This window comes from Spinacia oleracea, chromosome 5 (assembly GCF_020520425.1).
Source record: "Spinacia oleracea cultivar Varoflay chromosome 5, BTI_SOV_V1, whole genome shotgun sequence".
Classification (NCBI taxonomy): domain Eukaryota; kingdom Viridiplantae; phylum Streptophyta; class Magnoliopsida; order Caryophyllales; family Amaranthaceae; genus Spinacia; species Spinacia oleracea.
In genome coordinates this window covers 21,046,744-21,063,474 of record NC_079491.1, presented here as the reverse complement: position 1 = coordinate 21,063,474, position 16,731 = coordinate 21,046,744, and the positions used below count along the sequence as shown (strand labels likewise).

At 35.7% G+C, this 16,731-nt stretch overlaps 3 protein-coding genes across 3 annotated transcripts; 2 read left to right on the top strand and 1 right to left on the bottom strand.

The window, feature by feature from the left end:
* Nucleotides 1–692: 692 nt before the first annotated feature.
* On the top strand, nt 693–8,391 carry LOC110779155 (phosphoethanolamine N-methyltransferase-like). Its single transcript, NM_001426333.1, has 12 exons — nt 693–977; nt 1,090–1,217; nt 4,285–4,422; nt 4,558–4,695; nt 4,818–4,961; nt 5,614–5,724; nt 5,817–5,958; nt 6,554–6,834; nt 7,181–7,342; nt 7,443–7,496; nt 7,589–7,663; nt 7,796–8,391. The coding sequence occupies exons 1-12, from the start codon at nt 965–967 to the stop codon at nt 7,892–7,894; spliced, it is 1,485 nt and encodes a 494-aa protein (NP_001413262.1). The 5' UTR covers nt 693–964; the 3' UTR covers nt 7,895–8,391.
* Nucleotides 8,392–8,864: 473 nt separating this feature from the next.
* Nucleotides 8,865–10,389, bottom strand: LOC110779157 (H/ACA ribonucleoprotein complex subunit 3-like protein). Its single transcript, XM_021983686.2, has 3 exons — nt 10,227–10,389; nt 9,878–9,920; nt 8,865–9,193 (listed from the first exon to the last, which is right to left on the bottom strand). Exons 1-3 carry the CDS (start codon nt 10,278–10,280, stop codon nt 9,096–9,098), a joined length of 195 nt encoding a protein of 64 aa, XP_021839378.1. The 5' UTR covers nt 10,281–10,389; the 3' UTR covers nt 8,865–9,095.
* A 1,766-nt stretch (nt 10,390–12,155) lies between these two features.
* LOC110779156 (uncharacterized GPI-anchored protein At4g28100) lies at nt 12,156–14,976 on the top strand. Its single transcript, XM_021983685.2, has 2 exons — nt 12,156–12,996; nt 14,463–14,976. Exons 1-2 carry the CDS (start codon nt 12,325–12,327, stop codon nt 14,799–14,801), a joined length of 1,011 nt encoding a protein of 336 aa, XP_021839377.2. The 5' UTR covers nt 12,156–12,324; the 3' UTR covers nt 14,802–14,976.
* The last annotated feature ends 1,755 nt before the right edge of the window (nt 14,977–16,731 follow it).

The window sequence follows — 16,731 nt, the reverse complement described above, 5'->3', positions numbered from 1 at the left end:
CGGGTATTTCTCTATGTATACTTTAAACATAACATTTTTTTAATACAAGTATAATTTTACTAATATATACTTATAATTAACCAACATAAGTTGGTGGAGTTGGTGGGGAACTCACCTTGTAACTTGGAGGTCACAAGTTCGAGCCCCATCAACTGCGAAATGCTTGAGAGTGGCTCAAGCGATGACCTGCGGAGCTGGGCTGGTTAACCTGTGCTAGGTGCTGGTTCAGTTAGGGTCTCTTCTTCTTACCTATAAAAAAAAAATATATATATATACTTATAATTGTCGATGATCAAAGTTAAGTATTGGCAAATATGAAAGTCAAATGATGCGACTATGCAAATGATAAAATTTTCACTTGTTTTTATCTCTTGATGAATCTACATTACCGACCTATATTCATAATGTACCCCGAATTTTAATAAAGTAAATTACATTTTATAGAAGGTAAGGAAATTAAAAAAAAAATGCCTACAAAAAAATACAGAAGAAATTACTGTATCATTATATCATTTTAGGTATGTAATAATCTCAAAGGGAGACACCCAATAATAGAAAAGGAACGGATGAAGTATTAAAGAACATTAAAAAAATGGTAAATGTAGTGAGGGTACCACCTCCCACTTTCTCTCTCTTATCATGTAAATGAGTCTATATAAACAGACCCTAAACCCCCATTTAATCTCACACCAAACGACTATTATCCATCATCATTCATTTGAAGCGTGGAAGTAGTAGTTTTGTGGTAGAGTGAATTTGATACTCCTACTGCTCATGCGGCAGAGAGGCAGGGCTTCGAACCGTAGATCCAGGACTTTTTCTCGTTCTCGCATTGCCATTGAGGGTCACTAATACTTTTAACTATCTCCTTCTTTTTCTTTCCCACAATTTCTGCGTTTTCACGCACATTAATCTCACCTATTTTCTAGCTTCTTCATTTTCTCAATCAATCTCTCGTGTTATTATGGCCGCTTCAGGTTCGTTTTGATCAGATTAATTAATTTATTGTTCGATTCATTTTTAATTCCGAGAAAATAAATAAATAATTAATTAATTAATTTTGTGGATTGATTTGGTTTTGATCTTTAGCTATGGGAGTGTTGCAAGAGAGAGAGGTGTTCAAGAAATACTGGATTGAACACTCTGTTGATTTGACTGTTGAGGCTATGATGCTTGATTCACAAGCTTCAGATCTTGACAAAGTGGAGCGACCTGAGGTATCTTCCTTTTCATTCTTTTTCTGGTTTCATTTTCATTTTGGGAATTGGACGTTGATATTATGATCGATGGCGAAAAATTATGCTCAATCGGACTGACTTCCTCTTACCTTGAAAAGGCCGCACCAATCAGAAAAGACAGTTGATATTGGTAAAATTTTTTTTTTTTAAATGTTGAAATAGACCTGGATTCAAATAAGTACATTTGTCACGTCAGAATTCTCTTTCAGTTGCAATATTGGGAAGAATCGTGAAGTCATATACGGAGAAAAATTAATACAAGTAAAATGTTTATCAACCATATATATTTGATGGTATAATATACTACTAGTGTGAATTGGACTTATATTGACCTCCGGACCTCCGGTGTAACACATAATCACATATACTATTATACCATGAATCCTTGCACTAAAACAAAAAGTTGTGTGATTGACCTCGAAAATTGAGTGTCAATTCTCATCTACCCCAATGCTGATAGACATCCAATGTTGTTAAATTTAATTAATATTATCATGTACACAATTATTCACTTATAACGCTAACTCAAGTTGTGTATACTAGCTTTGTTTTTTTGTAAGCGAGTATACACTACTACTTGCGTTAGTGTTACAACTTACAAGTAAATAATTGTCTATAATATCACACAACCTTAAGGCCGGGATCAAACTCAGGGGCACTTAGACCCGTGTACCATTTTGGCCTAGTAGAAAAATTAGGGATGTCAATGGGGCGGGGCGGATGCGGATGTAGGTCCCTCCATCCCCATCCCCACCAAAAAATTTCATCCCCATCCCCGCCCCATCACCCATGGCGGGTACAAAATTCATCCCCATCTCCGCCCCAACGGTTGTAAGCTAAAATCTATCCCCGCCCCGCCACCCAACTGGGTATCCATCCCTATCTTATCCCCGCTTCATACCCGCGCTAATACCCGCTTAATTTTTCTTATTTAGCAAACATTTGCCATATATACGGAGTAATCAAAGTTAACTATAGAAAAAAAAATACCTTATGACTAAAGTAACCTATATAATCGAAAAAAATACTCGTCATAACAAAAAAATCCAAACAAAAAACATAAAAATCTCACCTAAATTTATATTATCACCTAAATATGCAAATAAATCCAAACTCACCCCATCACCCATGGCAAGTATGAAGCGGGGCGAGTGGGGATGGGGCGGGGCGGGCGGGGATGGGGCGGAGCGGGCGGGAATGGGGCGGGTTCAACATAAAATCCACACCCGCCCCATCACCCATGGCGGGTACGATTTTTATACCCATCACCGCCCCATCACCCGCCAAACCTACTTCCATCCCCGCCTACTTGGGGCGGATGCGGGTCGGGTCTCCCGCGAAACCCGCCCCACTAACATCCCTAAGAAAAATACAACTATAACTAAAATCCTATATGGGTAGTATAAAATATTAGTATAAATATTATCAAGATCCGGAACAAATTTTAAATTGTTTTTGGTAGGTAAGGTTATTATTGTATTGATGTGATCTGAATATTTTGCGCATACCAATGATGGAACACATCCCCTTGCTGACAATAGTATATACTTGTGGACCAAGTTGTTGCATAAACTGATTGCTCCACATGGACTGACACTTACCAAGTTGCTGGGTTTACGATTTGATTTTGGCGTGAATGGGTTGATGATAACTTCAGAAGAAATTAAAATTGACAACTTTATTGTAGTAATTGCATATCAACTTGTTAATGACACAATAAATTATTTCAAGTAATGGTGATAAAATTAAACTAATTTCTCATTTTTTTAAATAAAACCTGTATCTTTCATGTTTTCTTTAACAAGAGTAACGAGCTTCTTCAATGACTTTCTAAAAACGATTTCACCATAAAGGATGTGCTTTTTAAAGGGTAATATAGTTGATTAGGAAATATTATAATTTGCAATAATTGAGTAGGAAGCATTTAAGGAAAAGAGTTTTATACTTTTATGTCAACATGTCAGTAAAAATAAATGTCAACTAATAAAAATCAACAGCTACCTGTGAAAGTAAACATTAGGAAATCAGTAAAAAAATATTGAATTAACATTTTCCAAAAACAGAGCTTCCAAAAATATCGCATCATCTTGTTTTTTATTCTATTCACACTAAACCTTGACATTCTTTCGTGATTCATATGTAAGAAAAATTATAGTCATGTGAGATCTAGTTAGATTCATATCGATATATATTTTCTACATATCAACTTTATATAATTTTTACTTATACATAATTCGAGATATTGAGAGTCAAAATCATCTATTGGAAAATGTAAAGTCAATGATGGTGCAATAGTTAAGGAACGTAGTATTTTAGTTTGTAAAACTCAAGCGAAGAGAACAACACCTTTATTTAAGTCTCAACGATTGGGATATAATTTCCAATAAATAATCGTATTTGTGTTAATTATTTTTAAAAAGAAAGTACTCCGTACTTGATTATCTTTTGTTTGTTGGTAATTTGGTATTGTTAAAGTATTGTTGCGAATTAGCTAAATAACCACTTGGTTGTTTGTTTACTAAGTGTGTGGATAAAGACAACAAAAGTTGGTTTGGTATCAATCTGAACTGTCTAATATTTGGCATTAAACCTAGAGTTAAATTAGTAGTTCATCGTCTTCATTCTCTTATTCATGATTTGAAATGTAAAAGTTAAAATAATAAACTCAAACAAAAGATTCAGATCAGACTCTTCAGACTTCAGAGTAATACTTAAACATCAACCCAAGAATTTTATTAGAGTAGATTGTAGCTTTATACCTATGATATAATTGAAGCTTTGACCACTTGCCAGATTACCAGATCAAATTTATCCTTTTTGGAGTTTTAAGAGTGCTTTGAGTATGCTAATTGAAGTGATCTTACATGATTCAAGCGACCTTGCGTTGTCATGATTTATAAGTAATCTGTACGTGCTTGTATTTGTACTCTATAGAATAGAACAAGTTAATGAAGGGCAGGCCGTAGTGTATGTGTGTGACCAGTAGATGCAAATGCTTATCAACACAATGTATGAGACCTTTTAACACATTTTTCTATGGGTATAGGTACTTTCCATGCTTCCACCTTATGAAGGAAAGTCTGTCTTAGAACTCGGTGCTGGTATTGGTCGTTTTACTGGTGAATTGGCCGAGAAAGCTAGCCAGGTCATCGCTCTGGATTTCATTGAGAGTGTTATAAAGAAGGTGATGTGAAAATGCTGTCTCTTGATTCTCTCTACTTTGTATACTCTATCTGAAGTTGTACGAAAAAATTGCTATTCTTCTGCAATGTGCTCATGTCGCTTATTCTAACTCTTCAAGTGCCCTTGTTGATTGCAGAATGAAAGCATAAATGGGCATTACAAAAATGTGAAGTTTATGTGTGCTGATGTGACATCTCCAAGTCTCAACATTTCACCAAATTCCGTGGATATCATATTCTCCAATTGGCTACTCATGTATCTTTCTGATGAAGAGGTATAATGAAATTTCTGCTATTTGTGGTCAAATCTAATAAAATTTCCCTGGAAATCTCCCTATTACAAGAACATCTATATTAATTTCTCTGCTTTATATTCTTTTTTCCTGTTATTGTGTAGGTTGAGCGTCTGGTTGAAAGGATGTTGAAATGGTTGAAGCCAGGAGGATACATTTTCTTCAGAGAATCTTGTTTTCATCAATCAGGAGATCACAAGCGCAAAAGCAATCCAACCCACTACCGTGAACCTAGGTTCTACACCAAGGTTTTGATTTTATGCTTCTTCACTTTCTCTGTTTTGTCCGTTTTTTCTTAAATAGTTGATTAAATAATTCTGGCTGTATTTTCTTTTAATGCAGAACCTGAACATTTTTAGTATTATTACCGCTGATCACTAAACAAATGCCATATTTGTTCAGAACTAACCAGATTGTCTGTAATCATGTAGATTGGTCACTGGTGATTGTTTCATCTACTCCACATTAATTATGCTTTGATAAGTTGATAACCAAATATAGAAGGTTTATATGCATCTACTTTAAGATCACTTTAAAGTGCCTCTTGCCTGAATAACCTTGTCATTACAACACCAAAGAGTCTATTTTGATTAGACCATCACTTTAAAGTGGCCTAACACAGGTTTCTTCAATAAGTGGTTGATAGGTGATATAAAGTAATACGTAACTGAAAAATTAGAACTGATTCCGAAGGGGGACATGCCTCATTGATAACTTCTGAATACATAGGAACTTAAGGCAGTGTTTTGTAAAATTATACGAATCCCAAAATCAACAATGTAATTTGGCTCATGCCTTATTGATACTTTCTGTGTACTTTGTATCATGATTGCTCCTAGCACTTTAAATTATACCTCAAATCTCACTTTATTCACATTCTAAAATCTTTCTTTGATACAGATCTTCAAAGAATGCCATATGCAAGATGATTCTGGGAACTCCTATGAGCTCTCCCTAATTGGCTGCAAATGTATTGGAGCTTATGTCAAAAGCAAGAAGAATCAGAACCAGGTACTGGATATCTCTGTGCCATTTTCTTTATATTTAGAATGGATAAACAACTAGTTAACCAAATTTCCTGACAAATACGTTACTGGTTGCAGATAAGCTGGTTATGGCAGAAAGTTGATTCAGAGGATGACAAGGGGTTCCAGCGATTCTTGGATTCTAGTCAATACAAGTTTAACAGCATACTGCGTTATGAGCGTGTATTTGGTCCTGGTTATGTTAGTACCGGAGGACTCGGTAGGTTTGGTTTCCTTAGCACCTTAGCATTTTAATATTATTCTGCAATCAGTACTACAGAATTTTAGGGGCTAGGCGTATTAATTGTTTAATTAATTTCATAGAAAATAGCATGAGGATCATCTAACAAAGGTTAACCACCTTGATTCCTATCCTAAGCAGAAGACAATATCAATAGCTGAGTTTGAATAAAGAGATTATTATTTCTTATATTAAAAATTGAAAAAACATGGAATACAAACTACAGCAGAAAGGAAGAAACATATGTTCGTTCATGGATGCTCTTTCATCAACAACTGATTTTGGGAGTGGGCTTCTCAAAAATCAACTTTTTGTTTTTGGTTTGGTCTAATTAACAGAAGTGATGGAATCTGAGAGAACATATAATATCATTTTGTTCCATATGAGACTTTGATCCTTGCCATGAAGCATTATCAATGCTAACTAAGACATTGTTGTGTGCTTTCTGAAACATTTTCCCCTCCCCCCGTCTTCTTTGGGAGGGAAGGGTGGGTTTGAGATCTGAAACTTCTAAATTTTGTCCCATGCCTTGTGACTCTCTTGCTTTGATGCTAAAATATTTGATTCTGAGCAGAAACAACCAAGGAGTTTGTATCAAAGCTTGACTTGAAGCCTGGCCAGAAGGTCCTAGATGTGGGTTGTGGCATAGGTGGAGGTGATTTTTACATGGCAGAGAACTATGATGTTGAGGTTGTTGGAATTGATCTCTCCATTAATATGATTTCTTTTGCCCTTGAGCGCTCAATTGGCCTCAAATGTGCTGTTGAGTTTGAGGTGGCAGATTGCACCAAGAAAGATTACCCTGAAAACTCTTTTGATGTCATCTACAGCCGTGATACCATTCTGCATATTCAGGTAACATGCTGTCTGTGATATCACCCTCCAGCTTATATTTGAGATGACAATTGCTGCTTAGCTTGGTGAATTACTTATTTGAGATTTAAATGTTTTGAGTATATGATGTGAACTGTTTAGAGCATACTCCAATTTTATTATTCTGGCTGTTCTAACCCTTACTATGATGTCCCAAGACTTAGTTAAGACTTAAACATAAATGGCGAAAATAAACAAATCCTAGCTGTCCATGTTGAACATTACTGACTTCATACTCGAGTAATCTGCATCACAACTGAGAATGACTTACAGAAAAGTAAATGGAAGGGAGAAAATTAATTCTTGAACCTTTTTTGTCATATTTCAGGACAAACCTGCTTTATTTAGATCCTTCCACAAATGGTTGAAACCTGGAGGCAAAGTTCTTATTAGTGACTACTGTAAGAGTGCTGGTACACCTTCAGCTGAATTTGCTGCATACATCAGGCAGAGGGGATATGATCTCCACGATGTGAAGGCATATGGCAAGGCAAGCTGATTGAGTTTACTAATCTTTTAAAGTGTTTAAATATTTACAACTTCTTGGTATTAACAAATTACAATCATTTGGCTGCTGTTAATTTTATCAGATGCTTAAAGATGCTGGATTCGTTGAGGTTATTGCTGAGAATAGGACTGACCAGGTCTTGCGTAGTACTTATTATTTCTTCATACCTTTATGATGTAAGTGTGGAAAAATGAAAACTGAACCTTTTGTTTTGATGTTTGCTTTCAGTTCATTCAAGTTCTGCAGAAGGAACTAGATGCTCTTGAACAGGAGAAGGATGACTTCATTGATGATTTCTCTGAGGTTTGTATGTTGTGCACTTCCCAGTTCCCGCTGCTTCCTATATCTTCCCTCTCTAATTTTTGAAGGATCTTGAAATCGATTCTTTAAAGTTGATGGTAAAAATTAACTTGTAATTGGTGCAATGATTTCCAGGAGGATTATAACGACATAGTTGATGGTTGGAAGGCCAAGTTGGTGAGGACTACAGAGGGTGAGCAACAATGGGGTTTGTTCATTGCCAAGAAAATGTGAAGAATGAGCTGGTGAAAGCAGCACGGTGCCTTTTTCTAGTATTAGTTTATCAATGTATTTTCAGTTCATGGACTGTATATGCAAAATCTACCAATAAGCTGTGAGTTGCAAACTGAAAGATGATTTCTTATAGTCACTTCTGAATTAGCACAAGCAGTGAAGTTCGCATAAGAAACTGAAGGGAACTCATGGAGTTGCAGACGAAATCATCAAAACGGCAGAACCCACTCTCTATATAGAGATCTAGTGGTTAAGTTATGTGTTTTGTACATTTTCCGTTCCAAGTTCACTCAATCTTACCATCATAATATCACCGCTTTTACTTCTTTATATGGTGGATTGAAGTCGAAACTCTTTGTTAGTAATGTGTATTAGTTTGTTGAAAGTGGAACTTGCAACACACTTATTCACAAGTGTGTAGGGAAATATGGATTTTGTATTAGTATGTACTGCACTTAGTTGTTAAAAGGATACTTCCTACGTTTTCTTCTGTTGCATCGATTTAACTTCCATTTTGGCTTACAATATCTTCAATTAACTACTAATAAAAAAAAAAATCAAATAATTGGTATTTTAGAAATATGGCCTTCAACACAAACCTCTCCTCACACGGCTACCAAGCAGAGCAAGGGAGAAAGAAAAGACGAAATCACAAATTCTTATTTAAAAGTGATGTACAATAAATATTGTACACCGGAGTAAAAGTTAACTCAAAATGTTTTAAAGTTATATTTATATATGTAAAAGTTATATATTTTTTAGTGATAAAAATTTTCATTTAAATAAAAATTATTTTTTCAAAATCACTAATAATGTATAAATTATCATTTTATCCTTTAAAATGTTTATCTATCAACCTTTTGTTTTTATAATATAAAAGTTACAAAAAAGTAGGTTAAATTACCAAAAATTGCATAAAATTTATCTTGGTGTACAATAAATTTATTGTACGCCTTGTGCGCGCAAGACCTTTTGAGACAGAATAACTAGACGTTGACATTTAATGACAAAACTCATTCTTAAAGTTACAACCTTAAAATGTGTACATCACAAAATCTAGTCTGCACTCTTTCATAACATATGAGGCAATTTCATATGAGATCAACGAAACATATGAGGCAATTTCATAACATAATACCGAAACATATGAAACAGATTCAACACATCCCCAAGCACCAGAAGGTTATGTGATCATCCAATATCAGTACTTCTGAGGTGTTTGTTGGGTGGGCAACAATCCAAAGCGCTTCTTTAACAGAACTCTCTGCCTTGAGAATTTGTCATCAGGAGAAAAGCGAGCTGCATAGTCAATACACAACACAATATAGTCAGGGGATGCAACATAGGTGCAGCCGTGCAGCTTATAAGTAAGCAACCAAAACCTAGAAATGTCAATCATAAGTAGATGGTTGGTTCAAGTATAAGCTAGTTTCTTCAATTATGATTGATCACATTGCTTAACTAATCAATTTCATTGTTTAACTAATTGGTTCAGTGCTTAACTAATAGGTTCGGTTGCATAACTAACTGGTTTCGTTGCTTAACTAATTGAATTTCAAACTTAACTAATTGGTTTCAGCGATTAACTAATTAGTTAAAGTGCATGCATAAAAGTGGTCTAACCGCTAGATCGTCTTTCCTAAAAGTTTGTAAACATAGACCTATTGAAACAACCAGTGAGCCAACTACTGAAACAACATCAAGCGAAACGGTTTTACCAATTGGAACACCATGACAGCAATCAACCACCCTTGAAAAACATAACAATTTTATCAAACCTTGACCTTTGATCAGTTCGAGCGTAACAATCAAAAGAAGCATCATCAACTCAACATAATGTCATCACATATTTCATCATCAACAAAATCCAATCAAGTTCCGTTTTTGTTCATTCATAAAACCTTTTGAGGGTTACTAACACACATCTAAAACATTGTTCAAGTACTAAAACAAGCAATATGTTTAAATTAGCTGCAATTTTACCTGGATGAGCTGATTCTGTGGCCTTACCAACAGGTGATTCCTTCTGCAGTAATACATGAAATTATATCAATACTTCAAATTCAGAACCCTAATGTTTTTTAATATTAGCAATATCATCAAAATTAATCGACCGAAACTAAAATCAGGAAAGGGTACTCCTGCTTCAATATTTCACTTTTCATGAAATTCCTCATAAAAACGAGCTCACCAAAAAATATCATCAAATACCCATATTAAATCTTCAACAAAAAACCCCAAATTAATTTAACATGAAATACCCATGTTATATGCAAATTTAACAGAATAAACGAAAACAAAAAAATAAAGAGCAAAAAGAAGGGGGAAGAACCTTGGTAGTATAGACTTTGTCGCCATTATCGTTGATGTAAAATTGCAGATACATTTTCGATCTCTCTTTTATACCTATTCAAACAAAATTAAAAACCCTTCAAGAATTAGAATTTTAGAAGCGAAAAGAAAGAAGCAGAAATTTAGGTTTTTGAAAAAGAAAAAAAAACTGAGATTTTGAAGAAATTACTTCTCTTTCTCCCTTGCTTACGTGGACGGTAAGGTGGGAATTAACTTAAAAAGTACTCCCTCCGTCTCTTAATACTCGCACCGGTTTGACCGGTACGGAGTTTAAGACATTTAAATTGACTTATTAATTTAATGGGTGTTAGTTGATAGTGAGGTATTTTTTTAATACTCCCTCCGTCCCGGAATACTTGACCTGTTTTCCTTATCGGGTCGTCCCTTAATACTTGACCTGTTTCTAAAAATGGAAATATTCTAACAATATTATATTATTTCTCACTCCACCCCTATTAACCCACCTACCCCCTACTCCATACAAAAAGTAATTAAAAATTCAACCCCTACTCTCCCCCAACCCCACCTCTTAACCCATCTCTCACTAACTACATTAAAATAATACCCACTATCAACTACTACCTATTAAATTAAATAAGTCAATTCAAGTTCCTTAAACTCTGTGCCGGTCAAACCGGGTCGAGTATTCCGGGACGGAGGGAGTATAGTTAGTGGGAAATGGGTAAGAGGTGGAGAGTGGTGAGTGGAGGTGTGAATTTTTAAATGATTTTTTGTAGGGAATAGGGGTGTAGGTGGGGTTAGTAAGTAAGTGTGAGAATTAATATAATATTGGTATATCCTTATGCAATATTGAAGGAAATCGCTCCTTTTTATATAGTTTGTCCTTTTTATTGAATTATTTGTTCTTTCTTGTTTATTTGTTTGTTCATAATAATCATCTGGTTAATCTTCATTGATCTTTTATGTTTTTACAAGCGTATGTATTGTTTGTTATTTCTTTTTGTATTGTTTGTTCGTTCTTGTTGTACTGTTGTTCTTTCTTGTTGTACTGTTTGTTCTTTCACGTTATTTTTTAAAATTTATTATAAAATTGTTCATAATTGTTTTATTGTTTATTTTTTCCTCTGGAATTTTATGTTCTTTTTTATAATGTTTGTTATTTTTTGTTGAAAAAGCGCCCGGGGTTGTCGTCTCCCGGTCGGGCAGACATCCGCCCACTGGGCGAGAAGCTCGAAACCCGCCCGTCGGGCGCAAGTCTGCCCGCCGAGCTAAATGCGACGTCCTTTGAATTCTTCAACTTTCGCCCGTCGGGCGGGCAAAGACACTTGGTCTCCTCAATATTGTTGTCTGCCCGGTGGTCACCTGGCGAAGGGCGCCCGGTCGGCCGCGTGTTGAAAGCATAAATTAATCAGCTTCTTGCTCGCCCGGTTGGTATCCTTTCACCCACCCTTCAACGGGTGATTGTCTAAAAGCATCATTCTTCGCCCATAGCACCGCGTCTAACTTCCGGGGCTCAACCATAAACATCTAAGGCTCCCAAAAGTCGACGATAGTCGTCCCAAACTTCATCGGGATCGTGTAGTGGCCCATATTACCATGAAACGAGCCTAAAAAGACCAATTTCTTACTAAGTAATCATGAAACTCAAGGCACACTCAATAACACAGATTAGTACTAAAAAAGGCTCCTAAGAGTTCATTTGATGCAGAAAAGTACTAAGGGACGGGGTAAAAACTCTATATAAAACACACATATCAGTCACATACAAGACTGAGATTTTAGTTAGACTATGTAAATGACAAGGTACAAACAGTTGTGCGATGTAGATTACGCAGCAAACTGAGTTAACTGACTACTCCGTATAAGATATTTTGTTACTCCGTACTACTTTAAAAAAAAAAAAAAAAAAATTATATTAACAGCTCCAACATCGATACCCAACCAAACTTTAGGTACTCATTACATGAAGCAGTGCACCCACTAACACATCCCACCTTTATTCCCATTACACTTGTTTTTCCTTCTTCTTCACTCAGTCTCAGTCACTGCTGCCCACAAACCACCACCACCACCACCACCACCACCAACTCACTCAAGCTTCTTTCCTTCTTTATGAAATGTCCCACCACCATCCTCCACCATTCCCCATCATCCTCACCCTTCTTTTCTCTCTCCTGCCCTTATTGCCCGGACTACCCGTCTTACCCAACCCAGACCCAGCTTCCATCCAACAACAGCAAACCTTCCTCCCAAATCCCTCTCCGCCGGCCACTATCCCATCATTCCCTGAACAATCAGCTGTAGCCGGATGTCCATTATCCCTCCCCGATGAGATCTTCCCCGCCGTTAAGGCTTCATGTAACGGTGGCGGGCATCTCCGGCGAGGCAAATGCTGCCCTGTCCTGGCCGCCTGGCTGTACTCTGCCTACTCGAATACAGCTCTGGGTAAAGGAGCTAGCAATAGTAAGTCGGTATCAACGACGTCGTATGATATGCCATTGCTGCCAGATGACTCAGAAACATGTGTTGATGGGCTTGAAAACGCAATGAGAGATAAAGGGGTAAATTTGGTAAAAATAAATGCAACTTGTGATGTTGTGTATTGTTACTGTGGAATTAGGCTTCATCAATTGAGCTGTCCTCAAGCTTTTCATATTTCAGAAGATGGTAGATTAGCAGGGGATGACAGAGTCAACAAGTTAGAGAAAGATTGTTATAGCTCACATAAGTCTAAGGATGACCATTCTACCCTTGCTGGTTGTTCTAAGTGCTTGCACTCTCTTTACTCGGTAATTTCTCTTACTCTACCCGCCTTTTGCTCTTTTCATTTGGATGATTTTTCCGGTTATAGTTCATATTAGTCGACCCCAAATCATTTCTGGAAATGCTAAACCTAAAGTTTATGGGATCTTGAGTGGTTAAATGGGATTATAAGATTTAAATTTTCATTTTGATCTTGCATCATTGGAGTTTGACAAAGTTGAAAATTGGAAATATCTTCACAATCTGAGTTTGTCTTTTATGTTTGTATTTTGCTTTGATCAATGGGTTTGATGGATAAGGTTGAATATAACTTGTAAGATACATGGTCTGTAGGGAAATCCATCCATCCATCCATTCCGGTTTAATTGTCGCATTACTAGTTCAAATTACACTATAATTCCGGGATTGAGGGAGTTTTTACTGAAGGTGGACATCCCTGTTCATGCAATAGAGGAATTGGTAGTCTGTGGGTTCAATTCTGCATTTTACTTACTATACTGATTTGGACTTTGCTAAATAGGACAAAAATGATATTATATGGACTACAATCATTAATTAATTTTATATTTTTCTAATTAAAACATACATATAAGAAACTTAACACTTGTGGAATTGTGATCCAGTAATACTGCTTAGTTTATTGATTGTTGTCAAATGATTACATGAAATCAAGACGAGTATCGATCTAGGGGAATATATAATATTATTGAAAAGTACAGTCCCTAATGTATTCTTCAAATTAAACACTAGTAAATTCTTATAGTCAGCATTATGTCAAGGGACCTATTTAATTACTTGGGGGTTGATTCTACTCCGTAAGTGTTTTCCGGGCAAGGCTGCATGGTGAGTCTCGATATGTATTTTCAAAATATCAAAAAATTTATATTTTTTTCACATTTGAAATTGGACTTATTAATGGTTAAAATTGCATTAGAGTATGTGTAAAAAACTAAAAAAAACGGAGGTAGTATATGATATGGTCCTCCATTTTCACGGTGGTTGAATATTCTTTTAAGTTTTCACGTGAAACTCTTGCTAGACTGCTAGTAAGACATTAATATATGTTTTGAAGATTTAAAAAAATGCTATACTTGCACTTGAAGACTAGGTGAGGAAAGAATGAAGTTATTTATTGCTATTTCGTACAATTATGACATTGTTGATATTATTCTCCTTGTTCAAAATTTCATTTTGTTTTATGTACTTTTATGAGCACTCCCACTTTTGTGATTGATACTTTTGCACAACATTCACTACTAATCATGTTATAATTGTTCCTAAATAGTATATTAATCCAGGCAGAGATATCATAATCAATCTTTGATGAACCTTTTTGACCATTTATGCTCTGAAACTTTGCCTCGAATGGGCGGTTGTGCACATTATTATATTCAAGAATGAAGTTTAGACCTCATAATAACATCATTACATTGAGGATTTGAATAAACCTTCACATACTGAGTCCTTTCAACTCCTTTTTTTTGTTTCGCAGCTGAAAAAAGGCAGCGGAGTAAGTAAGAACGGAACAAAAGCAGACGTGAGGACAAGCAAGATGCGTAGCAGAGACTGCGAATTAATGGGGTTGACATGGCTTCTACACAAAAACAGAGACAAGTATATGTCTACGGTTACAGCAGTAATGAGAGCACTAATGCTGAATGAAGAAGGTGCTGATCCACAATCATGTAGTCTGAGCAGCAATGGTTTGCCACTCGCTGTTGATTCCTCTGAAATCGATGGCCAGTCTTCATCAGTAACCCTTAAGTCCCCTCTCTACGTCACGTTTTTCTTGCTAATTACGAGCTCAACTATAGTATCGTATTATTTCTAGATTTAATCATCTTCTTTAATCCCCATTTTTTGTTCTTTAATTGTGGCTGTTTAGTGTTTACCACTCACTGTGTTGTAGTAACTAGTAAGTAAGATGTAATAGTAGTCTAGGGTTTAAAATCATGCATGTTACCAGTAAACTTTGTGCAGGGTTAAAAGTGTCATGTTCCAGATGAGTCAAGTACTTGAATTAGTGATGTTTTAACATTTAGTGGGAACATACGGGCCTCCACTAACATGGTGATGGGTCCTTTCTCCTTTGGGTTTGACATGGACAACACTCTGATCTGTCTCTTGCTATTATTTGTGACATCCAAATTCCAAATATGCTTTGCTCAGTCATGACACATGACACATTGACACATTGGCAGATGCAACTGCTCGTAATACTGTTTTCTGGGAAACAAACAAGGTATTAGAACACACTTCAATTCAGCTACAGAAAATGATACCAATAGGTGTTGCATGTAGTAGCTGCTATGGGCAGGTAAAAATAATAGCACCAAAAACAGAGATGAAAATGATGTTTAAACATTAAGCGAGTCAAACCACAACACTTCTATTATACCGGTCAAAAATCGATCCGACACGAAAATTGATCCGACCTGATCCGGAAATATTGGGTCTTGAATAAGATTTTATGCCCCGTAACCCGATTTTATCTGAACCCGAGCAACCCGAAAAGTAATAGGTCAAAACCCGACCGAACCCGTTTTGGACCCGACCAATTGAGAATCATGGTCTTTGTAGTAATAATTGAGATTATGAGAAAATTTAAGCATAATAAACACGTTGTTTTTACTATTGTTGTGTGTAATATGATTTTAATTTGAATTATACGTCATTTTATGGTTGAATTTGACTAAATAAAAACCTGAGTAGGAAAATTTGTTAATTTGTGCTCATATTTTGTATATTCATCACATAAATTAATGAAAATATAATGCGCGTTTTAAAATCTCTCAACCCGTTGGATCGACCGAATCCAAAAGTTCTGGGTCTTAAACAAGCATTTGTGAACCTGAACCCGAAAGAGACCGACCCGATTCAACTCAAAAATAATTTTTTACAACCCAATCCGACCAACCCATTTAACAGGTCTGCTTCTATACCATTGAAAGCCTAAGCAATACCTTTAGGCACATGAAAAGTACCTTTAAACTATTCAATGTTATCATTTCACTCCTTAATGAGTTAATTAGAGTTATAAACTGGAAATTTGATGGTTGGGATACGACACACCAACCGTTAGTAAATTTTGAGTCCTATTGTAAGCATAAAAGATATCCATACAATATTCAAATAGTACTAATTCTAATTTACAAACTGCAAACATCCGCACGATAATGCTGACATGTCCATCTCTGTAAAAAGACAATTCACCCTTTTTATCTCTGTAAAAGAAGATTTACCCCCGCTATCACGCTATGGATATTCTTTCCCATAGCTACTATAGGTCTGTTGCGATTCATGCTACATGTGTTGTTTCATCTCCCTTTGTTTAGTACTAGTTGTACTATATTGACTTTTAACACTATTTACATATTTTTAACAATTTTAGCTCGTTTATACGTAACAAAACAAAAACAAATACTCCCATACTTTATGATTTTTACTTTCTACGTATGTAATTAAAATATTTATTGGATATTTTATTTTCCTCTATTAACAAAATTTTGACAGACGCTCACAATTCTCGACCCTTCGTTTATCTCACCATTTTGCGTATTATGGATACAAATTTTAGACATATGGATTTGAACGCTTGTTCTCTCTCGGTCAAGCAAGAACTAGTTTAAATGTTTAATTATCATTCATGGGGTTATGAGTCATATGCTTTTTTTTTTGCCGTCGCTCATTTGAAACTCCAAATAATATTGGATATTGTTGAGAAAAATAATCCATATATGAGTTGGGACTAGTTGTCCCAC

Coding starts and splice junctions, on each gene's coding strand:
- LOC110779155 (NM_001426333.1), top strand. Junction 4,962..5,613: donor AACCTAGGTTCTACACCAAG/GTTTTGATTTTA, acceptor TCTTTGATACAG/ATCTTCAAAGAATGCCATAT. Junction 7,343..7,442: donor ATGTGAAGGCATATGGCAAG/GCAAGCTGATTG, acceptor TAATTTTATCAG/ATGCTTAAAGATGCTGGATT.
- LOC110779157 (XM_021983686.2), bottom strand. CDS start 10,280: ATGTATCTGCAATTTTACATCAACGATAATGGCGACAAAGTCTATACT. Junction 9,921..10,226: donor ACAAAGTCTATACTACCAAG/GTTCTTCCCCCT, acceptor GTATTACTGCAG/AAGGAATCACCTGTTGGTAA. Junction 9,194..9,877: donor CACAGAATCAGCTCATCCAG/GTAAAATTGCAG, acceptor TTGACTATGCAG/CTCGCTTTTCTCCTGATGAC.
- LOC110779156 (XM_021983685.2), top strand. CDS start 12,325: ATGTCCCACCACCATCCTCCACCATTCCCCATCATCCTCACCCTTCTT. Junction 12,997..14,462: donor GCTTGCACTCTCTTTACTCG/GTAATTTCTCTT, acceptor TTTGTTTCGCAG/CTGAAAAAAGGCAGCGGAGT.